Consider the following 26,242-nt stretch of genomic DNA (forward strand, 5'->3'; position numbering starts at 1 on the left):
TAATAATTTCAGAAATCAGGCAATTTCTAAAAAAAGAATCAGAAAAATGTTTTTTTTTTGACACCTGACATGTCAGTAACAGTATGGCATAAAAAATGTTAAAACAGAACAGAAGATCTGAGATTGTTCTCAAAAATATTAAGAATTTTCCAGCTAAATGAAAGTAAGCATCTCTAACTTCTCCTCATTTGTGTAGAAATAAAATATTGTGATTAAAATGATAATTTAGCTGGTCATAAAAATGACAATTTCTTGAAACTTTTCTGTGCCCTTCCCAGTTATTTTTTGATCTTTCTTTCACTGGTAATGGCAAGTAAAGAAAAAAAAGGAAAATACTGTGAAAATCCTTCTGTTTACTACTGTCTTTCTTAAATCAGAACTATAAATAAACACATACAATTACTTTTATGTTTGAACAGGAAAATCAGTTCCTCTGATAACCAAAAAATATGGTTGAACGTATAACTCAATAATTAAAGTCGAATACTAATGTAGTGGAGAAGTCCATTGGAAAACTGAAATATACTATTAATCTACATGTAGTAAGTTCCTCCTACAAATTAAGCCACATTTTCAGATGAGGCTATTTTGGGGAAAACAACACTGAACCTAAATACAGTTTATTCTTCTGTTCTTGGTGCAGGCTAGCACTCTCAGTATTTATAGATGATGTGGTGAATGAACTCCAGCAAAGGCCATGGTATTTTGTGGCATCTCCCCCCGGCTGCTACATGACAGTATTCTCCTGATCTGTCTCAACTGTTCTACATCAGAAAGCTGAACCAGAGGAGAACTGAGTCACACAGACTGCATTTCTGCTTGTTCCTACAATACATTTTCCAGTTTGTTATCCAGACTGCTTGAAAAATGTCTCAAGGGATAAAGAAACTTAGGAAAGCATTTCACAACCAGTTGGAGGTCCTAGTTAGGAAGTCTTCTCAATTACTCAGCCAAAATCCTCTAAAAAAAATAAATCCACATCTCAGCTTCTAGTAGCATTCTGTTGTTTGATGTTATAGGTGGGTTCTTGGTATTTGCCAAACATAGGGATGAGATGGCTTATGCTAAATAGTCCTTGTGTGTAATGAAAACATTTATACATCAGAATGATGAGGTCATGCTTGTAAATCATTCCCAGCTTTCAGCCCAGACAGCAGGTACAGATAACAACTGCTGCAATTTGTTCCAAACTTATGTCCTATTTTGTTCTTAGCTTCATTCCACCCAGTGGCCTTAACAGTTACAGCAAACAAGGGAGAACATGTGAATATTTCCTTCATCAGAATGGCAGCAAAAGAAGAAGATGCAGTGATCTACAAAAACGGTAATTAACCTTTCTCTTGTCTCTTATTCTGTCCTTGTACTAGCCACCTGCAAGATAACTGCTTTAAAGTCACTGCTGATGATTCCTCACTGCAAAGCTGTAGCAGGCGTAATTCCTCATGCATCCAGTGTTCCTTAAAGGAATCATTTGCTGTACTAAATTAAATTGACCTATTTGTTTCTCTCCCACCAGGATGTGGGAACCTTTCCTTTATTTCTCATTTTTTCCCTTTTTATTTCTTTCCCTATCCCCTCATATCTTTGCCTGTTTGATGTCAGCTTTTATATCTTTTCTGTGCCACTGTGCATGCTTATTCATCACATTTTTCTTTGCATTTCTACTGCAGGAAGTGTCAATCTGCCTAAGGTAGCGAGGCCCTACAGAGGGATCTGGACAGTCTGAATAGCTGGGCTGAAGCCAATGGGATGAGGTTCAACAAGACCAAATGCATGATCCTGCTCTTTGGCCACAACAACCCCAGGCAGTGCTACAGGCTTGGGGCACAGTTGCTGGAAGAATATACAGATGAAACAGACCTGGTGGTATTGGTCGATGCTCAGCCAAACATGAGCCAGCAGTGTGCCCAGGTGGCCAAAAAGGCCAATGGCATTCTGTCTTATGTCAGAAATAGTGCTGCCAGCAGGAGAAGGGAAGTAATTGTCCCTCTTTGCTCTGCACTGGTGAGGCCACAAATCCAGGACTGTGTTCAGTTTTGGGCTCTTGACTGCAAGAAAGATATTGAGGCCCTGGAGTGTGTCCATAGAAGGGCAATAAAGCTGTGAGGGGTCTGTAGGACAGAGGAACAAAGAGCTGAGAGATCTGGAATTGTTTAGTCTGGAGGAGGCTCAGGGGAGACCTTTTTGCTCTCTGTAACTACCTGAATGGAGGTTATAGTGAGAGGGGTCGGCCTCTTCACTCTTGTAACATGTGATTGGACTAGAGGGAGTGGCTTCTAGTTGTGCCATGGGAAATTCGATCTGGACATGGGGAAATTTTTTTCTAAAAGAGTACTGGAATGCATGGCACTGGAATTGGCTGCCCAGGGTGGTGGTGGAGTCACTCACCCTGGAGGTATTCAAGGAACATTCAGACAATGTGTTGAGAAACATGGTTTAGAGAGAACTATTGATAATAGGTGAACGGTTGGACTGTGTGATCTTGTAGGTCTTTTCCAACCTTGGTGATTCTATGATTCTTTTCAAGTGCATACTAGCCTTGGAAACAAGTGCAGTTTTCTATCTACCTCCTATTAAAACGTAGATTACTAGAATTCACAGTTCAATCACATCTAATCAGAATGTTAGATGTGAAAGCGCACATGTAATGTTCTGGTCCATCTTTGTTTGCTGATAGTCTAGCTTACAGTGAGCACCCAGGAGACAAGGCATAAGTAAAGAAGGATGAGGTAAATACGTCAGCACACTTCAGAGTTCAGCATCAGCCCCAGTTAATACTCAGGTCTGCTCTCTACAGTCTGAAGAGAAAAGAAAATAAAAAGGGTGTATTTTAGAAAGGGCAACACACAAAGGCAGAGTTTATTAAAGATCTGTATCTTATCTCATTAGAGATTCAGCTATGACAGTGCACAGTGGGGAAAGAGGCAGAAATGTGTTAAGTCTGGAAGGAAAAGGTAAAGCTGCGCTGTACTCTTCCTGCCTTGGTCTATGAGGTCAATCTTTGAGCTGGTCAGGTGGCAGAGGATCTGGCCAAGCTCGTTGTTTGACTCTTCTCAGCCACACCAGATTCTGTGCTGAGCCACTCTTCATTGTAGGAAAGGAACAAAACAAAAACTTCCAACCACAACTCCTAGCTACATTCTTGTAGAGCAGTGCTTAACTCTAATCTGTGCCATTCACCTACTGCATTTCCTCAAGTTCCAGCTTCCTCTTTGTTTATATGTCTCCAGGTACTAAGAACTAGCACAGCTAAAGAGCTTTCATCAAGTTAATAACTAATAAATACATTTTGCTGTTTACTTCATCCCAGCTCAGCAATCAGCTCAACCTTACTCTGGCTGTACATGATGAATGAATTCTGCCTGCTGTGCTTCTTCTCCAGGTTCCTTCATCCACTCGGTGCCCAGGCATGAAGTGCCAGGAGAACTGGAAGTTTCCTATCCCCAAGTTCAACTGCAGGATGCGGGTGTTTACTCTGCCAGATACATAGGAGGAAACCTCTTTACTTCTGCTTACACAAGGCTTATTGTAAGACGTAAGTTCCTTTAATGTGTGCTAATGATTAATTGTTTAATGTTGTAATGAATATAATATGAAACTTAGACTGTGTCCAAATAAGGGCCAAAATCTTTCTTGGCATAGGCTAATATGAGACTATGCCAGAAGAATTTTTTTTCCCAACAGTCTTTGGGATAAGCTTGTACTGATTTAAGCGGCTGAGAGAGAAAAAAATCTGCAGATTTAGGCTCAGTTCATCTTAACTATTACCAGAGGAGACAGCTCTTTTCTCAAATATCAAATATTTAAAATATCAAGTAAGATTGAACAAAGAAGGATGGCATAGTGTCTCTTGTGAATATAAGATGAGGATATGAGCACAAAATAAATTTTTAAAATGTATCTGTTCTCTATGGAAAGCAGAATCCAAACTCCATTTATCCTAGAGCAATCTTCAGCATATCTATCTTACTGTAATTTGACAAACTACATCAGTTTGTTTTAAGTTGCCATTAATGATACTGGTATCTTTTTAAATTATGACATGGGAAAGAAAATAAAGTCATGCATAAAGACAGGCATTAAATCCAACATATAAACTGGTTTATTTTAGTCCAGACAGTGGTCATCAGTTGATTGAAGACAGAAGAGATATAGCAGCTGTGAACTTTGTTTAATGAACTAATATCAAGAAAAATACTGGTGCAGAATAAAATCATGACTTGCTAAATGCTAGTATGGTGGGAGTGATGCTAAGCTTACACCTGCTGGCTTAGTGTTAGCGTAGTCCACTCTGGATGAACTCTGGAGCTTTCGTAGGCCTCCGATCCCTGCTACAGGAACAGAGTATTGTATGTAATGTCTTCGCTAACTTCCAAATTTACTTTCTCAAACGAAAATCTCATTTTAAAAACTAAGACTTCCTCAGATTATCCTATGAAAATGTTTTGTGATACTACTTCACACTAAGCAGCAAATCTACTCCAGAAATACAGGCACTTCCACAATGAAAGAAGTGACTATTTTACATGAGGTTATATGGCCAGCTTTTGGGAGGGTGGCATATAGATCATACAGTCATTATTATTTTATTGGTTATTGAATACTTCTCATGACAACAAATACGTCATATTTTTTTCATGAAAGGATGTGAAGCTCAGAAGTGGGGCCCTTCCTGTAGCTCCCACTGCCCTTCCTGCATGAACAATGGCATTTGTCATGAAGATACTGGGGAATGCATCTGTCCTCCAGGTTTTATGGGAAAAACATGTGAGAAAGGTAAGCAAATAATATTCTTTTCAAAGATTACTTACTAATTTGCACTCAGTAATAATCCTGTTTGACTCCTTGGCATATAGCATTTACAGCTGGTACTGGACACCAGACGTTGGATAGGATTAAATTTGCTGTTCTGGTAGTTTAAGTTCTTCCTCTCTCCCCACATTAGAGATGATATTGCCAGGAAAGAGAAATATTTCCAGTTCCTCTGACTGACTGTCAAATGTGTGATAGACTATGAGTTAATACACATGCACTGGCACAGGGAAATGAAGCCCTGTGCTAGAGATTCCCAGTCTGCTTATGAACAAGCTGCCATCTGTTCACAGGGCTATTTGTCTCTGCAAGACATACCAGAAACATAAGTGCATTAGTGCATATCTGTATTGCTGACAATTAGTTTGGATTTTGGAGAAACTGCAGGAGCACACTGCACACTGATTTCTCCAGGTGACTTGTAAGTGCAGTGTTAAATATGTACCGTAAAATTCCGTGCTACAAGTATTAGGGCTAAGCTATTGGAATAGCTGACATCTGAACTACTCTTGTGTAGTAGAGATCATAGTGGAGAAATAAAACCTTGAGCAGCTTCATATGCACAGATCTCTAAGAAGACTCTGTTTTCATGGCACTGTTTACCCATTATGTATTAGAAGGGCTTATAAAGAGAATTTATCACTGCAGCTCTACACTCTGTTTTAGATGAGCTGTTTTAGCTGCTTGAACTTGTCAGTCCAGCAGAGGTGTAAGATATTAAGGAAGTTAATAGATCTAGTACCTGAATGATGAAAATGCTATTTATCATTTTAATTCTGTTGCCTTAACTGTATAATTCAAAACATCCACTTTTTTACAAAGTAATACTCCTGGGTCTTTTTTTCCTTCTCCTCCTCCAATAGCTTGTGGAGCCAATACATTTGGTAAAACATGTGAAGAGAGCTGTAAAGAAAACTATGGCTGCAAAAACTATATGTTCTGCCTACCAGATCCATATGGTTGTTCATGTGCCACAGGATGGATGGGACTGGAATGTGATAAAGGTATAGTCAAAAATATGGATAACAGTGTAAAGTCCTTACTGTGCCCTGCCTTTGAAAGGCAGGAGGGATCTAACAGAGGAAAATAGAAGATTGGAATTTCTCCATTCTCTATTATAGGGATAATAATATTTATCTACCTCAGGGGAGCTTTTCAAATCCTCAGAAGAAAGATTTAGTAATGTTTTAAACTGTTCAAATTATTCTGTAAAGTAATTGATGTTCCACTGAGATATTGAAAATACAGCAAAAGCTAAAGTCCTGTTGTATTTCTACAAGTCACACTGATCAATTCACTGTTGATCATATAGCAATGGATTTACTAAGTATAATTAGTCTCGACCATTTCAATTAGACTGCAATCATTGAATCACAGAATCATAGAATTGCTCAGGTTGGAAAAGACCTTCAAGATCATCAATTCCAACCACAAACAAAGCATACTACCCTAACGCTAACAACCCACTACTAAATGACATCCCTGAGCACCACATCCAAATGGATTTTAAACACCTTCAGGGACAGTGACTTATCCTCCCTGAGGAGCCTATTCCAGTGTTTAACAACCTTTTCTGTACAGAAATTTTTCCTTATATCCAACCTAAACCTCTCCTGGTGTAACTTGAGGCCATTTCCCCTTGTCCTGTCTCACCAGTGAGAACAGACCAACCCTGCTCCCACTGCAGTAAGGTCTCCCCTCGGCCTCCTCTTCCCCAGACTAAACAGCCCCAGTTCCTTCAGTTGCTTCTCATAGGGCATATTCTCCAGGCCCTTCACAAGCCTTGTTGCCCTTCTTTGGAGCTGCTCCAGCACCTCAATGTCTTTTCTGTATTGAGGCGCCCAAAACTGAACACAGTACTCAAGGTGGGGCCTCACCAGTGCTGAGTACAGTGTGAGGATTACTTCCCTAGTCCTGCTCACCACACCATTCCTGATACAGGCCAGGATGCCATTGGCCTTCTTGGCCACCTGGGCACACTGCTGCCTCATGTTCAGCCAACTGTCCATCAGCACACCAAGGTTCCCTTTCGGTCAGGCAGACTTCCAGCCACTCTGCCCCAAGCCTGTAGTGTTGCCTGGGGTTGTTGTGAACAAAATATAGGACCTGACACTTGGTCCTATTGAAACTCAAACAGTTTAACTCAGCCCATTGATCCAGTCTATCCAGGTCCCTCTGTAGTGCCTTTCTACCCTCCAGCAAATCAACACTTCCTTCCAGCTTGGTGTCATCTGCAAACTTACAGAGGGTTCACTTGATCCCCTCATCAAGATTATTGATAAAGATGTTGGAGCAGTACTGAGTACTGAGTACCAGTACTGAGCCCTGGGCGGCACCGCTTGTGACTGGCTGCCAACTGGATTTAACTCTCAATTTGAGACATGAAGCACATCTTCATATATGAGCAGGTAGTATTTTGTTCAGTGGTGCTGTGGCTCTGATGAACTCCCTGAACACCATTACAGTGCAAGTGAAACAATGTGGATGTTTAAGAAGCTTCCACATTTTTATCTAGTCTACAGATGATAGGCATAGATACAAATTTGCTCTACCCTGTTATGTTAGTTGTTCTCTGGATGCTTGGAAGGTGACTGAGTACTGCTATGTATAGTTTTAAACTGAGTCCAACTAAGGGAACTAAAACCTACTGGAGAACTGATGAAATTGAAAACTAAAGGAAGACATTTGCTTGTACCACTACACTAACTGGAAATGTCTATTCTTGCAGAGTGCAAACCTGGATTTTATGGGTCAGACTGCAAACTCAGATGTAATTGTCACAATCGAGGGACATGTGACAGATTTAAGGGCTGCATCTGCTCCTATGGATGGCATGGTCTGCAATGTGAAAAAGAAGGTAAAGCAAGGTAACACGGTAGTAAATGACTTTTCCCCAGTGTAACTATAAGAGATATTCATGCTGGTACAGCATTTCCTCTCTAGACTGGCATTCTTTCACTGTCAATTGCATGCCAAGGCCAGGCATGTCTGTATACCTTTATTGCAGTGCCTCAACCCTCTGCCACAGAGGCTGCATTTTACAGGCTGGTATGCTACAGTTGCATCAGACTCACACTAGATTTATACCTGCTGCTTGCATCAGACATAGTACTTCCAGTAGATAGAAGAAATGGGTCCTTCCTCTCTGCTTAGCAGTGGTGAGGCCACACCTGGAGTTTCTGCTCCAGTTTGGGCTCTCCAGTAAAAGAGTGACCTGGAGAGACACTGCAGAGTCCCACAGAAAGCTGGACTGCAAAGCTGGGCTGCTGCACTTCTCCTGTGAGAAAAGGCTGAGAGAGCTGATACAGTTCATACTGGAGCTGGCAACCTCATCAATAATATCTGAAGGAAATGTGCAAGGAAAAGCATAGAAAAATAGAAAGACTGGTTGGAGGGGACTTAAAAGGATCAAGTTCTGAATGCCCTGCTACAGGCAGTGTTGCCAGACTCTAGATCAAGCACAAGATGAGATTGCACAGGGTTCCATCCAAGCTGGCCTTGAACACCTCCAGGGATGGGGCATCCACAGCCTCTCTGGACAACCTGTGCCAGCACCTCACCACACACTCATTAAGAAACTTTCTCCTGACATCTAATTTAAATCTTCCTTCCATGAGTTTAGAACCATCCCCCCCTCACCCTATCACTATCAGTGGTCACTATCTGTATCACTATAAATGGTTCCAGGCTCTTCCATTGTTGTCCACTGACCATGTAGGAGGCAATGGGCCTCCTACAGGAGGAGATCCTCCTGTACAGGAGATTCTCTCTGAACATCAGGAAACACTTCTTTCCTCTGGGGATGATGAAGCACTGGCACAGCCTGCTGAGAGAGGTTGTGGAGTCTTCTCGTTGGAGACCTCCAAAAGCCACCCAGACACCTGATCAGCAGGGTTCTGGACACCCTGCTGTAGGTGTCCCTGTTTGCACAAGAGTTGGACCCACCCTACGATTCTGTTACTTGCTTACTTAGGTAGATTTGCAATCCTTACTCTATAGACATTGATTCTGACCCAAATATTAGTCAGTGAAAGGAGCTGCACATCCTACATGAATGACTTTTGAATAGGTTCTTTCTGCTTTACCGTTACATATCTCTTATCAGCTATATACCCTTCTATACCACCTGGCTTATGATCTGTAATTGATGCCACAACCTTGGTGCTTAAAACCACCTTGTCTCTCTTACTCAGAGTTGAGCTTACAACGCTGAATGTACTTCACAGAATCTCTTTGGATTCAGGCAAGGCTAGCATATATTATTTTATAAAATACATTCTGTAACTATTATTTACGTCTGATAAAAAAAGTGGCAAATCTGCCATTAACCTCTGAAAGTATTCAAGTACAAAAACAAGCAGAGAAATAAGCCATGATCCAACCAGTTAAACCACACTGTTGTGATCCAACTGCTCTCACAAAAAGATATAACGGAGAGTTACTGCACATTCTTTACAAGTGTGTGCCGTCCCTAGATATCAGAAGAGCAACAAATAGAGGGGAAAGGAGAGGAAACAAATGAATACAAAGGTTATGTATTCTTACTTGATATTTACCCTGATATAACAGCTTTAACTTTGGTTGTCTTTGTTCTTGGTAAGCTCACATAAGTGAAGGAAGAACCGGATATCTGTGCTGCCTGTGCTTTCCAGAGTGTATGCACATTATATGCCTAAATATCTTTGTTGCTGCTGTTTGAAGGATGACCTTAAAATATTGTATATCTTCTGTAGGTTCAGCAGACCTTTCACCTCAGATAGAAAACTTACTAGATCCTGTGGAACTCAATTCTGGAGTAGAATTCAAGCCCTTTTGCATAGCTACTGGAATTCCACTTCCTAAATCTGAAGAATTCAAACTTTTGAAGCAAGATGGAACTGTCCTAAGGGTAAGCTCTTGATTAACTGCTTTCAGTTATTTCTGACAATTATACTGAATTTGTCTGTAATTAATGCACGGCACGCTTTTCAAACATAATGAGAAACGTCAGCATTCTGACATGATCACATTGATTTTTGCTTACTGGTCTTTATTTATCGTGGTCTTGTTTCAAAATATTTAAAGCATTGCAATGATACACATAGGCTAGCAAAAAACCCAACCAACCAAATAAAAGTAGTAAAAGAAGTTATTTAGATTAATGGATCTCACATAGGCTAGGAACTCTTCAAGAAATAAATCAGAACATAATGAAATTCTTGAAAATGTGAAGGAAATCTTAATTTTTTTTAAGTGAATTGTACTTTGAAATATGTCATAGTAAAATAATTTTAATTATGCTTTTCAACTGTGGCTCACTGGTAAAAATTGAAAATTTATTATCAAATAGAGTAGTAATTAATCATTTTCTCTGAAAGCTTATTTACTTTTCAACTTTTAAATTATGTTTTAATATAATTATTAATAATTATCCAATTATTGAACCCACATTGTGTATTGAAGATACATTCAATAAACATTAAAAATTAAAGGAACAATAAGGCCTTTGATTTAAAGAGAAGGAAATGAGTTACATGATCAAACTCCACAGTTACCACATGAGCTTCCTTAATCATAGGAGCAAAACTCATTGTCTGAAGCATATATGAAACTATGGAGATAACTTACGTAAGACCTCTCTATTGTCATTACTAAACCCTAGATAGAGTTTGTAAACTGTGAGAAAGACAGAATGTGAACATTCCTTAATGATCACATTTTTCAGACCCATGTCTTCTGTCATTTCAGCCTTCCCTAATTGTGACCAGTAATCGCTCTGAAGCTATGTTTACAATTAGTCGAGTCCTACCCCGTGACACAGGAACTTGGGTCTGCAGTGTGCAGACAGTAGCAGGAATGGCAGAGAAACCATTTCAAGTTACAGTCAAGGGTAAGAACAAAAATACTTGCAAATGTATTTGCCTTTCTATTTTTCATAGAATCACAGAATCATAAAGTGGTCTGGGTTGAAAAAGACCTCAAAAATCATCTAGTTTCAACCCCCCTGCCATAAGCAGTGTCGCCAACCACTAGACCAGGCTGCCCAGAGCCACATCCAGCCTTGCCTTGAGTGTCTCCATGGGTGGAACATCATCAACCTCTGTGGGTAACCTGTTCCAGTGTGTCACCACCCTCTGACTTAAGAATTTCCTTCTAACATCTAACCTAAACCTCCTCTGTCTTACTTTAAAACCATTCACCCTTGTCTTATCACTATCAACTCATGTAAACAGTCATTTCCCCTCCTGTTTATATATTCCCTTGAAGTCATGGAAGGACAAAATGAGGTGTCCCTGGAGCCTTCTCTTCTCCAAGCTAAACAAACCCAGTTTCCTCAACCTTTCCTCATAGGAGTGGTGCTCCAGCTTTCTGATCATCCCAGTAGGCCTCCTCTGGAGCCATTTGAAGAGCTCTGTGTCTTTCTTGTGCTGGGGACACGAGGCCTAGATGCAGTACTCCAGATGGGGCAGCACAAGAGCTGAGTAGAGGAGGACAATCACCTTCCTGACCCTGCTGGTCACTCATTTTTTAATGAAGTCCAAGGTATAGTTGGCCCTTTGGGCTGCAAGTGCACATTGTGACTCATGTCCAGCTTCTTGTCCATCAGGACCCCCAAGTCTTTCTCTGCAGGGCTGGTCTCCAGGAGTTTTTCCCCAGTCTGTATAAATACCTGGCATTGTCCTGGCGCGAGTGCAACACTTTGAACTTGGCCTTGTTGAACCTCATTAGGTTCACACAGGCCCACTTTTCCAGCATGTCCATGTCTCTCTGGATGGATTCCCTTCCCTCTAATGTATCGACTGCACTGCTCTGCTTGGTGTTTTCTGCAAACTTGCTGAGGATGCACTTTATTCCATCATCTATCAGCACTGGTGAAGATGTTGAAACACACTGGTCCCAAAACTGATCTTCGGTGGACACCACTTGTGACCAGTCCACCCAGATACAGAGCCATCTATCACAAATCTTTGGCTGCAACCAGCCAACCAGTTCTTAATCTATCTAACAGTCCATCCTTCAAATCCATACCTCTCCAATTTAGAAAGAAGGATCCATCCATCCATTGCCCCTCCCTTGTCCACTAGTGCTATCACTCCATCACAGAAGGCCACCACACTGGTTGGGCAAGATCTGCCCCTGGTGAAGCCATGCTGTCTGTCTCAGATCATCTCTTCACCTTGTATGAAATATATATATTCTATTCTACACTCTAATGCGGCAGAGAGTTCCATTCTTGCACTGCAGGAAAGAATCTGAATTGATGTCTACAGTATGAATACAAACAGAACTGTGGCATACACAGGATCCTAATTAAGTGTACTGTGGAAAATTAAAACATGATAATTAGAGTTAAAAGAACACTCAAGGTTTTTTTGTTTTTTTTTTTGAGAGAGAGACCATAACCATTAGGTTTAGGGTTTAAACTCATGTCTAATCGGAGTTTGAAAGAGCATTTCTTGTTTTCCTATAGAACAAGAAAAGTACGGAGTTCAATGTAGGGAATTAAAAAGCTGATTTACTATTTGCATTCTTGCTTAGTTCCTCCTGTGCCACAATTTGCCCCAAGGCTGACAAGCAGTGGACATAATTTTCTCATTATTGATATCAATGCTGAGCTACATACTGGAGATGGACCTGTGGTATCAACAAAGCTCCTGTACAAGCCAGCAAAGCGCTATCAGTCCTGGATGTCTGTGGAAGGTGAGAGTCTTTAATTCCCCCAACCACAAATTTCATCTACATATCGAAACATGACTTATATCTGCTCTTGACATTGATTCAAAAGATTCTACAACCCATATAGGTCACATCTTTTGTAACTGGCCATGTGGCTCAGTGTAAGAATGCTATACAGTGATAATGTGAGTGTGGTACACCAAGAGTGACTGAAAGTATATGTTATGTTTTCAGCAACTAAAATATTCCCCTCTCCTGCCCAGTTTTCAGCAACTAAAATATTCCCCTCTCCTGCCCTAAGACAGTGATCACTGCTGGACTCAGCTCCTGAAAGCTCCTGTGCAAATATCAAGTGGAGTGAGCAGTATGGAGCTGTCCTCAGCCTCTGCTATCTTCCTTCATGTCTACTGTGTCCCCCAGTGAGACAAATAACTTACCTAAATATTGATCAGGAATAGTATGGGTAAAATGAAGCCTGCTTGTGAGTGACATGGACACTAACATTTTAGGCAAGGTCTATAATATTATAGGAAACATTACAGGAACTTCAACAAGTAAACTGTTATACTAATTCATGATAAACAAAGGATAAACAATTGCCTATGCAATGCAGTCTGCCTAAGGAGCCAGTCTTGTCCTGAACCAAAGGAAGGGTGGATGGAAACATTCTTTTGGCTGGGTCAGAACCAGTCAGTGGGATTACACCTCACAGAATCACAGAATCACAGAATCGTAGGGGTTTGAAGGGACCTCTAGAGATCATGGAGTCCAACCCCCTGCCACAGCAGCTCCCTAGCCCAGGTTGCACAGGTAGGCGTCCAGGCGGGTCTGGAACGTCTCCAGAGAAGGAGACTCCACCACCTCTCTGTGCAGCTGTGCCACTGCTCCGTCACTGCACTGGGAAGAAGTTCCCACACACATGTGTGGAACTCCTATTCATCAGTTTGTGGTCATTTCCCCTTGTCCTATCACCACACACTGCTGAGAAGAGTCCAGCCTCATTGCTTTGCCTCCCGCTCCTTAGGTATTTATAGCTACGGATCAGATCCCCTCTGAGTCTTCTTTTTTCAAGGCTGAACAGACCGAGGTTTCAGCCTTTCCTTGTAAGGGAGGTGCTTCACACCCTTTATCATCTTTGAGGCCCTTTCAAGGGCTGGGCTCTTTCAAGGAGATCCCTGTCTTTTTTGTACTGGGGAGCCCAGAACTGGACGCAGTACTCCAGGTGAGGCCTCACCAGGGCAGAATAGAAGGGGAAGATCACCCCCCTCAACCTGCTGGCCATGCTTTTTTTCACACACCCCAGGATGCCACTGGCCTTCTTGGTCACCAGGTCACACTGCTGGCTCATGGCCAACCTGTCATACAGCAGGAAATGTTTAATGTTTTTCCTACATTAAAAAAAAAAAATATATATATATATATATATATATATTTTAAATAGTTTATTTTAGTGGGTCAGGAATAAATTTGGAGCCAGAATATCTTACTATCTGTGCTTAGTTTTTCAGGGATATTTTCTTCCTTAACATTTTTCAACTTCACTGTTCATTTCTCTTTTTGCACTCAGTTAAGGGCTCAACCAAAAGACTGGACAATCTGGAACCGAAAACAGAGTATCAGTTCTGTGTCCAGCTGAGTCGGCAAGGGGAGGGTGGGGAAGGCCATCCTGGACCACAGGCTAGCTTCACAACAGCTGCGCTGGGTAAGTCATTGCCCTTTTTCAGAAAAGGCCTATTTCAGGTGGTTATCCCTGTGGTCTGTTTGCTGATGTGCACTCTCCTTTGAACAAAAGCAGCATCTACATTATATAATATATAAAGATATATATATATATAAAGAATATATAAAGAATTTTGTACTAACCTCAGCAGAGCAAAAAAAATAAAACAATCAGAGGTAACGAAAAGTACCTTATGTATCTGACAGAGTTATTGTTCTCCCTCATTTAGAATCAGGGAACAGGGGCATTTGAGAAAGGAACATTTGCATAGTATGAGCAGCAGAGTTGGAGGTAGAATTTTTTTGCATTGTGTGGCAGCCCTTCCTCTTAATACTACTGGATCACTCCTTTCACTTAATATCAGTTTACATTAAAAATTAAGTATTGCCTTTTGTCACTCTAAGCTAAGGCAAGTAGTTGGGATTAATGGCACTCTTATTTTAGTAATGTACCAGACATGAAAAGTTGTTCACTGTTTCTTTTCCAAGGTCTTCCTCCACCGGAAGGTCTGACACTCCTTCCAAAAAGTATGACATCGCTGAATTTGTCCTGGCATCCCTTAACTCTGAGGACAGATGATGACATTCGTGTTGAAGTGGAAAGGAAGAGTGTGAATGACAATGGCGATGAGAGCAGTGTTATCACCCAAGTGCCAGGAAACATGTCCACTCTGATCATTAAAGATCTTGAGCCCAGACAGCAATACATGTGTAGGGTCCGGGTAAACACCAGGTCCCAAGGAGAATGGAGCAACTACCTATATGCATGGACTTTCAGTGACAGTAAGCAGAAGATATACTTCTTTCTGTTTAATTCTTCCTCATTCCCCCAGCAATCAGAATGATTGTTTCTTATTGACTATATTAAATGACATCCTTTGTTCTGGTAACATTCAGTTCCCAGTGAACACTTGATGTTGTGGTTGTTCTGCTGTTATTATGAAGACAGTTTAGTGTCCAAAGTAATTATTTCCTTGAGAATTACCAGCAACTGATGAAAATCTACCCTCTCTCTGCCAAAAAGTAAAAATGAAGAAGGAGAAAGGGAAAAAAAAAAGAAAAGTCAAGCTAAGGAATCCACATCTTCTTAACACCATCGTATTTCATTCTTTTTTCATACTTTTAGCACATGTAGTGTTTTGTCTTTTAAGGATGAACATATATGGTTCCATACTCCAAGCTCTTTTTTAACTTAAAAAAGAAGCAAAAAACCAAAAACCCTACTCTGGCATTGTAATTCAGCTATGTCAGTTCTGAAAGAGTCAGCATTTAAGGATGGAAGAGAAGATACAATGCAATGTTAACACACACCATAGTTATATGCTATCCCAAAGACCAGTGTGCACTGCTGGAAGTATAGGTGACTGCATGAAGTTCATAAAACAGTTCCCTTCAGTTACCATAGCTTGTCAACAAAATTCGTCTTTTGTTTAGCACAACAGAAGAACTAAGCAAAGTGTCTGGCCTACTTGGAGAAGGTGAAAGAGGTAGAAGTTCACTCCAACATTTCTGTGTGTTTGTGTTTGTTCTCAGGAATACCTCCTGCACCATACAACATCAAGTTTTTTAACATCACAGACACATCCTCAGTCATTTCTTGGACAACTGCTGAAGGTCATTCCATCTCCTCCATCATCATCAGCTACAAAATTTATGGCAAGGCTGAGTACAATCACATCGACATTATCATTAAGAACTCCACCATTACTCAGTACCATCTCAAGGGCCTTGAGCCAAACACTGTGTACCAGGTTCAGATTAATGCTCAGAACAACATCGGCTTGAGCAACCCAAACACCTCCTTTGAATTGAAGACTCTTCCAGAAATGAAAGGTTGGTAATTCCAGCATGCTGGACTTGCAGAAAACAGGGCCAGTTAGCTAAAACAAAGTCAGAATACACTGTTTTAGATTTCTTTTGATCTTAATTTTGACACAATACAGCAGCACTGGCATTCATTCTTAGTTCACTGCATGGTACTGATGAAGCGACAACAGAAAACGTTTGTGTGCATCCACTAGCAAGTGCCCAGCAGCACATAAATTAACAAAGTGACATTAGATCACTGAATGTGATCTCTGCACCACTCTGCCTGAACTCAGCAGGACCTGCAGGTGCTTGTATATCTGACAATCGGACTACACAATGTCTGTAACGTTGTTAAACAAATGGATTGTAACTCTGTATTTTTACTGTTCAGAAGATGAGAGTATTGAGCTATGCATTGCTCATGGCTTCTTCAGAATTAGCTGGAAATGACAAACTCTTTATGTGCTTCCTCAACAGCTCCATATGAATCTAAAGGAGGTAAAATGCTGCTCATTGCTATCCTTGGCTCTGCTGGGATGACCTGTGTAACAATTCTCCTGGCTTTTCTCATCATGCTGCAGTTAAAGCGAGCCAACTTCCAGCGCAGAATGGCTCAGGCTTTCCAAAATGTGGTGGTGGGTTTCTAGTTTTCCTGAGTCGGTATGGCTACTTATTTTGGCACCTTTTCTGTTTTTTTTTGTTTTTTTTTTTTTCCCAGTTCCATTTCTTTGGCTTTTCCAAATACAATCTTCTTGTTGTGTGTGCAATTAGTGCTCTTGCTGTATTTTTTTTTTTTGCTAATGACCCAGAGCTAAAGCAAGTTTAATTACAATCTGACTTGAAAAAAAAATGGACATAATTTTTTGTTTCATTATACCACAGACAGAATGGAGGAGTTTGTCAAGTTCTGAAACTGTGAAATCTTTAACCCTTGATTTTAGCATCAGTGATATTTCTGCCAGGGCTGGAGGCAGTACAGCAGGATCAGACACCATAGTTCTGGCAGTTCTGAGGAAAATACTGAAGTTTATGAACTCTTTCTCTCTCTCTCTCTCTCTCTGAATCCCAATCCCAATCCTGACTGCTTTCATGGATCCAGGTACAAGTGCTTGATGCAGTAATTTTCTACTATACTTATTTGCGTTTTGGCAGAAGATGGATCAGGCTGTGTGTACGTGTGTGAGTGAGCATACATGCATTCGGGGATTTCTCTATGAAGGAAAAACCATTGCCATTTATTTAATTCTGTTACAGAGAGAAGAGCCAGCTGTGCAGTTTAACTCAGGTACTCTCACTCTGAGCAGGAAAGCCAAAAACAGCCCAGATCCCACTATTTACCCAGTTCTTGAATGGAATGACATCAAATTTCAAGATGTGATCGGGGAAGGAAACTTTGGGCAAGTCTTGAAAGCTCGAATTAAGAAGGATGGCTTACGCATGGATGCTGCAATTAAAAGGATGAAAGGTACTAAAGATCAAAGACTCTGAGACTGTAGACTTCTCTTGGTTGTTTGTTTCAGATTTTTCTGTCTTCAGATGTGCTTAGTAGACTACTCTTAACACTAAAATAAATATTCAAAATTACTAATGACAGTGTATTGGCTGTTACTAGACCAAGACCTGTGTTCTGCCAGATTCCATTTCTGCTTTGACAAGTTCATAAGTTCATAAGTTCATAAGGTTGGAAAGGACCTATAAGATCATCTAGTCCAACCATCCTCCTATCACTATCTCTACCCAACTACTAAATTAAGTCCTTTAGCACCTCATCTAAACGCTTCTTGAACAGCGCTAGGGATGGTGCCTCAACCACCTCCCTAGGCAGGCCATTCCAGTGCCTGACCACTCTTTCAGAAAAGAAATGCTTCCTAAGGTCTAATCTAAATCTTCCCTGGCGCAACTTGTGGCCAAGTTGGTCTGTATTCCTCTTTAAATGCTAATAGCATTAACTATTATGTATTTTGCAATTAATAGCTTAGTATAACCTTCATGTGTGCGTTTGCCTTCAAAGGAGAAACCAATAAAATGTGCATTGGCTAGACGGGCACAGAGTGAGCCTTTGGTCACAGCATGATTTTCTTCCTTGCCTTATTCACTCATGGATGACATGAAAACTTGTATTCTTGTAAATAAATATTAGTGTATTGTAGTTTTCCTCTTTCTGTTAAAGATGAAGCAGTTGTGCCCCAAGCAGCTCAGAGTCCTCATAATTAATAATACAGTCATTAATTCAGTTCAAAGGAAAAAATAAATGCATGCTGGTTTGATTTTCAGAGTATGCTTCAAAAGATGATCACCGAGACTTTGCTGGAGAACTTGAAGTCCTTTGTAAACTTGGTCATCATCCCAACATTATAAATCTTCTGGGAGCATGTGAACATCGGGGTAAGAGACTCCTGAACACACAGATGTAATTTCTTAAAAAATCAGTTACAAAAAACCAGCCAACGAAACAAACAAAAAAAACCCCACACTACAGCTCCTACAGTCCATAGACCAGGTCATGAGCAGGCCTTTCTGAGCAACCTTTCTGTTCAAAAGTCAAATAAACTTGGTTTTGGAGCCACATTTCCATGTTAATCCTTCAGAGATTATGTTCAGCAATAGTTCGGAATTCTCTCTATTACCCCTAGGAGCTACACTTTGATATTTCCCCTCCAATCTGATTTATTTCCTTTTTATATACAGTAGTGTAAGTGTCCAAATATTATTACTGTCCAACTTTTACTGCGTGATATACTAACTCTGTGAATTTTCACTAGGCTATCTTTATCTTGCTATTGAATATGCCCCCCATGGGAATCTACTGGACTTCCTTCGTAAAAGCAGAGTGCTAGAGACTGACCCAGCATTTGCTATTGCTAACAGCACTGCATCTACGCTTTCTTCTCAGCAGCTTCTCCATTTTGCAGCAGATGTTGCAAGGGGGATGGACTACCTGAGTCAGAAACAGGTAAGTCCTAAATGTTCTACCAGTGGAAAGTGTGGCACTCATTTTTCAGGAACTATCCGTCTTAATGAAATCAAAATGAGATTTTAATTTTAGTTTCTATTGCTCCCACTGGATGATTGTTATTTTGTTGTGTTCTCTCAGCCCTGTGAAATACTTTGTCACAAGGAATTGTGGCAGAGGTATTAAAACTCATAAAAAAGAAATAACATGGTAACTAACTGCTTTAATCTTTAGCTAAAGTTCAAAATTTTTGGGTAGCAGCAAGCAAAGCCATTTCTTTTAGTTTTCATTTTTACTCTGAATGTTTACAGTTTTCAGTATAGCATTAAAATAGCATATGTAAACTCACAGATACTGTGGTGAATTCTCTTTTCTAAATTTTAGTTTATTCATCGAGATTTGGCCGCAAGGAACATTCTAGTTGGAGAAAATTACGTTGCAAAAATAGCTGACTTCGGCTTATCCAGGGGTCAAGAAGTCTATGTCAAGAAAACTATGGTAAAGATCAAATGAAATGGGAACAATCTCTTCTCCTCATTTTTTGTTTTCTTGTTTCTTATTTTCTAGTTTCATATAAAGAAAAATGGAAACTCATAGTTACTGGAGAACTGATTTGTTTTATATATATACACACTGATATGTACAAAGGTTTACATTAAATATTGATATACAGACATTATTTGTAAATCAACTAGTCAGGTTGTTGTTACATACAATACAGTTGAAAATTATTTCTGTGAATGTAGATGACAGTAAAATAACCAATTTTGTAGTCATTCATGAGATTTAGTTCAGTTGCACTACAGAAATACAGATAATCTACTTTCAGTGTATGAAAAAGATATGTATGTATCTGAACACTACAATAATGTTTTTCTTCAGAATTATTCTGTCTGGGGCAAACTAGTCTAATTCTAACAAGGCTAGAGCTAAAAAGATGGTAAAAAAAACAGCACACCATGATCTGTGAGCTGACAAAAGAGCTGTCCAGAGCTAGTGCTTGTGCTTTGGAAGACATGGAAGAAAATGATGCCTAATAAGACATAGCAGCAGGGTGGGGTGGACTAGATGATCTTCAGAAGTCAATTCAAGCACAAGCTATGTTACAATTCTACAATTCTGTACTATCATTCCAACCACCCAAAAACTAACTGTCATTAAATAATTTCCAGGGACGACTTCCAGTGAGATGGATGGCAATTGAATCTTTGAATTACAGTGTTTACACCACTAACAGTGATGTGTAAGTATGTTTTAAGTGGTTCTTTGTAATTAAAGATTCTTTTCAATATTAAAGAAAGCCTGATAGTGAGGACAATGAAATCCAATCAAAGGATTAATGGTGTACCAGCATGAGTAAGCAAATGGCAAGAAAAAAATAAAACCTGCCTCAAGCTAAATAGATTTGGGTTACTAATAGAGGTATATTTTTGTCTTGAAATGAAAAACTGCTGATTCCTTTACAGTCTTGAGAGACTCAGCATTTTAGTTGGGCAACCAGAACTGATTCTTAGCAAAGCAATTTTGTACCAGTACTATTTGCTGAGAGCTTTTCAGTCGAGTAAAGTACTCCAGCTGGTGGACTTACAGGAAATTAACTTCACTGATCTCGTGCATTCTGATTCCATGAACTCTGTCATTTTACAAAAATTAGAAAGAAAAAAAAATAGAAATAATGTACCACAATTCCTTATGTTATCTTCATCTACCAATTTAATTTATGATATCTTGTATTCTGGTGGCACTCAATAATACTTCTCTGTCGCAGATGGTCGTATGGTGTCCTATTATGGGAAATCGTTAGTTTAGGTGAGTAGGCAAATATTGTTTTGCACATATATACCCACATTGGACAAGCCAACTCCATGCACTCAGCCAGCGCAAAGCTTCTTGCTTTGCAGTGTATTTAATTTTTATTCTGTTTCATTTAACAGAATTGTATTTAGCTTCAGTGTGCTTGGAAATACAATTGTCACATTTTTAGTCCAGGTACCAGTTTAAATGATCATGTTTTCACCACACTGCAAAATAGAGGCCAAACCTAAATATAAAATTCAGCACATCACATGATTTGTAGTCTTAATTACAAATGCTATAAGGCTGTTGGGCAGCTTTTGCTCTGACTGAGTTTTAAATCCGGGTCCACACTGCAGATTTTGTTTTGCCAAAATTCTACTCCAACACTGCTGAAGAAAATTTTTGAACATTAACAAAATTCAGGGTTCTTTTCTTCATACCCCTATTCATAATGTAAGTGATACATCTTGTGACTGTCACACAGACTTTTTCATTTGTCTCTGAGTGTGCCATGTGGTCTGCTGGCCAACGCGTACAGACTGATAGAGGTGCACATTACATACTGAGCTAACAAAAACTCATCTGATTTGTTTCCAGATTTCTTTAATAAGTGAACTAGTGGGTTTGTTCTAGATATGGGTGGGAGTTAGCTGTTGTTTTTCATTCCTGTTATGAAATTTAACCACTCATGACAATGTTTTGACTCTGCTTTAGGTGGAACACCATATTGTGGAATGACATGTGCAGAACTCTATGAAAAACTGCCTCAAGGGTACAGACTGGAAAAGCCTCTCAACTGTGATGATGAAGTGTAAGTTGTCTGAGCAAACAAAATAAGAATAATACTACATCTGCTATAGGACAGAATGTCTGAAAAAATCTAATAGTATATAAGGCTACTATCTATCTATCTATCTATCTATCTATCTATCTATCTATCTATGAGGGCACAAGAGGAAATAATTACTTAAGACTTAAGGAACTCTAGACAGTGTTACAAACACACAGCATCCCTGGACTTTACCTCAAAGAGAGCTTTTTGATGATTCCAGGGAAAAGGAATTTTTTTTTCCAGGCAGCAGTTAACTGTGGAAAATATAAATCCAGCTATGTATGTAAGTCAAGTTTTGAGGGTTTTTCTTTTTAATGGAATGTCATCATAATAAAGATGAATTTGTAGCTTCAATCCATGGGTCTAAACCAATACGTGTTGGTGTTCAATTTTAAAGGTATGACCTAATGAGACAGTGCTGGAGGGAGAAACCTTATGAAAGACCATCATTTGCTCAAATACTGGTGTCACTGAACAGGATGCTGGAAGAAAGAAAGGTAAGAACAAATCTCTAGATAAGAATTAGGCAATGAATAATTTCAATAGAGTTTAGGATTTCTGAGGTAATGCACTTTGTATCACACTCTTTCTGTTTACTTCATTTCCAGACTTATGTGAACACTACCCTATATGAGAAATTCACCTATGCAGGCATTGACTGCTCTGCTGAAGAAGCTGCTTAAGACAGGAGCAAAGCTTCATTCAAAAATGATTTATTAAAGAAAACCAAAACTCAACCTGCTGGAGAACAAGATGTGGTGTGCTGCATAGCTCAAACTGTATACAATACAATAATGTTGTTTTACTACAAATATCTATGTGTATATCACATAGTAACCCCTGCCTTCACAGGCTGTAGAAGTGCATATATGTTCTGAGTGGGAATAGACTGGAGTTGTAAAATCTGCTGTCTCATTGGCAGGGTATTATTTCTTCTTGTCACATAGACAAAATGTATATGTTACAATTCTTGTAGTGTATCACCTATTGCCATCTTAGATACCAAGAGCTACTGATACCAAAGACAGTATCTTATAGCAATATTTCATATACATCTTAATTGTGACTCGAACAAAAATGCTAAGCTCAATGTGACAATGGGAATTTGCAAGCAGATATCAATCCAGTATTCTCACCAGTTAGTTACTATGACTCCTATTTGAACATAAAAGTAAGGTAGTAGGAATTATCTGCTTGAAAAGTCTGCTGATCCTTGTAAGATGCAAGAAATAATATTTTTCTTCCATTGTCCATTTTGACAGTGTATGCCTAACTTCAAAAAATAAGCATATATTTTAAGTGCTATGTAAAGCAGCCATCCAGCAATCATCATGGAGCATAGGACAGAAGAATATACTACATTATTGGGGATATACATGAGTTTTTTTTCTATTTGTATTTCATTTACTAATTTTACTGCACAGTTATAAAATGCTACTTGTTATATACAAGAAGGACTTACTTTTCCTTATTTTATCCTTATGCAGGTTGTTGAATATAACCTTGTAAACCTTATACGTTATAGGTTTATAGGTTTTAATGCATATAGGTGTATAGGTTATAATCTTATAACCTTACTGAAGGGATTCTAAACAATGGTATTTGCCTGCTAGAAAGATATAGTCTTTAGGTTAGACAAAAACAGACAGGGTAAGCATTGGCTTACCTGTTAGTGGGTTGTATGCTCTGCCTTTCATACCGCATTATACCAGAACACATTAAAGGATCAAAGCATTTGGTAGAAAATAAACCAGCTGGGCTTGTGGACAACTGAGATTACAATCTGAGTGATGTCTAGTTTAGCACTCCACTCAAAGTCCATTCACTATATGAATTATCAATGCCTCACTCATATAAGTCTTGAGGCAAATTGGCTCTGAGAGCTAGATTAGTGAATGGTGCTGTTTCCTGAAGCAACAAACTGCAGATTCCTTTGGTTACACACACTATCTGCAGAGGTGTGGGATAGCTGTGTGCTTCGGTGTTTTATAATGAAAATATAACAAGCAAAGTACACCCAGCGATGTGTTTTCAGCCAAAAACAGACAAAAAAAAAAAAAACAAACAAAAACAAATCCATCCAAGAACAAAAACAACTGGCTCAAACTAATAACTATGGAGTTTATCAGTTCCATAGGACCAGCAAGTTCCCAACTCTGCAGTGTGCCCTGGTGGCTAAGAAGGCCAATGGGATCCTGGGGTGCATTAAATAGAGTGTGGCCAGCAGGTTGAGGGAGGTGATCCTCCCCTTCTATTCTGCCCTGGTGAGGCCTCACCTGGAGTACTGTGTCCAGTTCTGGGCTCCCCAGTACAAAACAGACAGGGATTTCCATGAAAGGGTCCAGCAGAGGGCTACAAAGATGATAAAGGGTCAGAAGCACCTCTCTGATGGGGAAAGGCTGAGTGATCTGGTCTCAAGACTCAGCCTTGAAAAAAGAAAACTCAGAGGGGATCTGATCCACGTCTATCAATATCTAAGGTGTGGAAGGCAAAGGAACAAGTCCAGACTATTCTCAACAGTGTGTGACAATAGGATGAGGGGAAATGGCCACAAATTGAAGCACAGGAAGTTCCGCACAAATGTGCGTGGGAACTCCTTCCCAGTGCAGTGACGGAGCAGTGGCACAGCTGCACAGAGAGGTGGTGGAGTCTCCTTCTCTGGAGACGTTCCAGACCCGCCTGGACGCCTACCTGTGCAACCTGGGCTAGGGAGCTGCTGTGGCAGGGGGTTGGACTCCATGATCTCTAGAGGTCCCTTCAAACCCCTATGATTCTGCAATTCTGTGATTCTGTGATCACAGTGTCTATCCACAGTATTTCCAGTCTACTCCACACTTGGTGCTGTTTCTCCTGCAGTCAGCATTCAGCTCCCCTGGTGCTGCTAATATCTAAGGCTGCAGGTCATGCAATGAGACAAATAACAAGTATGTAACACATCCAGGCAAACCCCAAGAGCTACAGAAGCACATATTCTGCTTGGCAGAAAAACAAATACACTACCTGAGAACAGACACCACATTCCGATAAAACAAAAGGTTACCAGACACTGTTCTGAGGAGAAGGGTACCTGGCAACAGGAAATAAGGAAGATGGAATTACGCTCTTCTCTGTGGTATCCAGAGACATGAAAAGAAGCAGTGGGCTCAAGTTAAAGTGCAGGAAGTTATATTAAGGGTTGCCAAGTCATGAAAGAACTTGCCCAGAGAAGTTGTTGTCTCTATCCCTGCATATATTCAAAACCTGGCTGGGTACAGCCTTCCTCTAAAGGCTAGACTACATAATCTCCCAAAGTGCCTTCCAATTTTATCTATTCCATGGCCTCTGACAGATGGGGGAATAGGGAAATGCAGAAAATAAGCAGAGGCCTGGCTAAAAAGCAAGTGCAATTGCATTACATAGGCATAGTTCAACAAATGAAAACAGCCACACAAGTTAAGTTAAGAAGTTATTTAAATTGTTGCCATTGCAATTTTTAAACTTGGGCTTGCTTGTCTTCCCTGTATCCCTTCCTTCCCTCACCTACAAAGAAAGAATGATAGCAAGAGAAAGGGAAATTTTTAAACTGGGAAAGCCAGCATTTTAATCTCATTTTACAAAGCTACCATTAAGTACCTTGAGGTACTGCTCAGCTTTTCTAAACTCAGGAAAACTACAGATTTAAAAAATAAATATCTGTCATGAGATTCTGGAGTCAAGGTCAACACTTTGATGGGCCTTCACTGTTTAACTTTACTTGCACCAATACCTATCATACAGGCATACAAACTTGTACCACATCAAAAAGTGAATCTTTTTTTTTTTTTTACTGTCAGTCTTTCAGAAAGAATGAATAATCTGGCAAAAAACCCTCATTTTTACATATAGTATTTTAAGACCATCTGTATTAAAGCTTATGAATGGAACTCCAAAGCAGTACTCATAACTTTACGTTACCAGGTAGACTTTTTTTTAAGTATACATCTTAAGATCCCAGTAGAACCATTGGAGGGGAATTACTGTTTCACTAATATAAAATAACAGAAAAAACTGCTACACCAGTATTTTTTACATTTAAAGGAAGAAAAGCAAGATTTCCAAATAACAAGTTTCAGATTGACTGAATGCCTAAAACTAGAATCAAAACTGATATCAGTACTTAAAGGAAACTGCAGATTTCTTTTTTGATTCTATCAATTCATGTATCAATGACTCCACATATTTTTTTGGCGATTTTGCTGAAAATTATACGTGTTTGAAGAACTTAGCACGATGTGCTTGTTCTACATCCACTTCAGCTCACAGGAATTTAAAATAAAACTTTGTATTTATACATCTACATGCTTAAGTTAAATGCTCACCATCATTGAACTCACAGCTAACATTCACCACAGCAAAAGATACACATTCATGAGATGGTTAACAGAATCAAAAAGTTTTGTTTGTGAAATCAAGTCAGCATAGATTGGATACTGGGAAACTCAGAAAGAGCAGTAAGGCACTGGAACAGGCTGACCAGGGAGGTGGTGCAGTCATTGTCCCTGCAGGTGTTCAAGAAAAGAGCAAATATGGCACAGAGGGATGTGGTTTAGTGGGCATGGTGGTGATGTGATGACTAAATGATCTTGGAGGTCTTTTCCAGCAATTATGATTCTGTGAATGAACCATCAGTTTTATATGCTGTTCTG

At 39.7% G+C, this 26,242-nt stretch overlaps 1 protein-coding gene across 2 annotated transcripts in view; it reads left to right on the forward strand.

Annotated features, from left to right (window-relative positions):
- Positions 1 to 23,082, forward strand: part of TEK (TEK receptor tyrosine kinase) — a 39,243-nt gene extending 16,161 nt beyond the window's left edge. The window contains exons 3-23 of one of the 2 annotated variants that reach the window (XM_065745613.1): positions 1,214 to 1,324; positions 3,383 to 3,535; positions 4,645 to 4,776; positions 5,676 to 5,816; positions 7,541 to 7,669; positions 9,546 to 9,700; positions 10,540 to 10,681; positions 12,331 to 12,492; positions 14,036 to 14,170; positions 14,677 to 14,970; positions 15,721 to 16,020; positions 16,474 to 16,631; positions 17,251 to 17,461; positions 18,271 to 18,381; positions 18,759 to 18,949; positions 19,334 to 19,447; positions 20,122 to 20,192; positions 20,718 to 20,758; positions 21,461 to 21,557; positions 21,976 to 22,075; positions 22,187 to 23,082. In XM_065745613.1, coding sequence (XP_065601685.1) covers positions 1,214 to 1,324; positions 3,383 to 3,535; positions 4,645 to 4,776; positions 5,676 to 5,816; positions 7,541 to 7,669; positions 9,546 to 9,700; positions 10,540 to 10,681; positions 12,331 to 12,492; positions 14,036 to 14,170; positions 14,677 to 14,970; positions 15,721 to 16,020; positions 16,474 to 16,631; positions 17,251 to 17,461; positions 18,271 to 18,381; positions 18,759 to 18,949; positions 19,334 to 19,447; positions 20,122 to 20,192; positions 20,718 to 20,758; positions 21,461 to 21,557; positions 21,976 to 22,075; positions 22,187 to 22,261 — 3,023 coding nt within the window. In that variant the 3' untranslated portion in view covers positions 22,262 to 23,082. Of the gene's footprint in view, positions 1 to 1,213; positions 1,325 to 3,382; positions 3,536 to 4,644; positions 4,777 to 5,675; positions 5,817 to 7,540; positions 7,670 to 9,545; positions 9,701 to 10,539; positions 10,682 to 12,330; positions 12,493 to 14,035; positions 14,171 to 14,676; positions 14,971 to 15,720; positions 16,021 to 16,473; positions 16,632 to 17,250; positions 17,462 to 18,270; positions 18,382 to 18,758; positions 18,950 to 19,333; positions 19,448 to 20,121; positions 20,193 to 20,717; positions 20,759 to 21,460; positions 21,558 to 21,975; positions 22,076 to 22,186 lie in introns of those variants that run through there. The other variant, XM_065745614.1, reaches the window with a different exon arrangement.
- Positions 23,083 to 26,242: the final 3,160 nt, after the last annotated feature.

This window comes from Cyrtonyx montezumae, unplaced genomic scaffold, assembly GCF_038088225.1.
Source record: "Cyrtonyx montezumae isolate F1298 unplaced genomic scaffold, pur_monq_1.0 scaffold_36, whole genome shotgun sequence".
Taxonomy (NCBI): domain Eukaryota; kingdom Metazoa; phylum Chordata; class Aves; order Galliformes; family Odontophoridae; genus Cyrtonyx; species Cyrtonyx montezumae.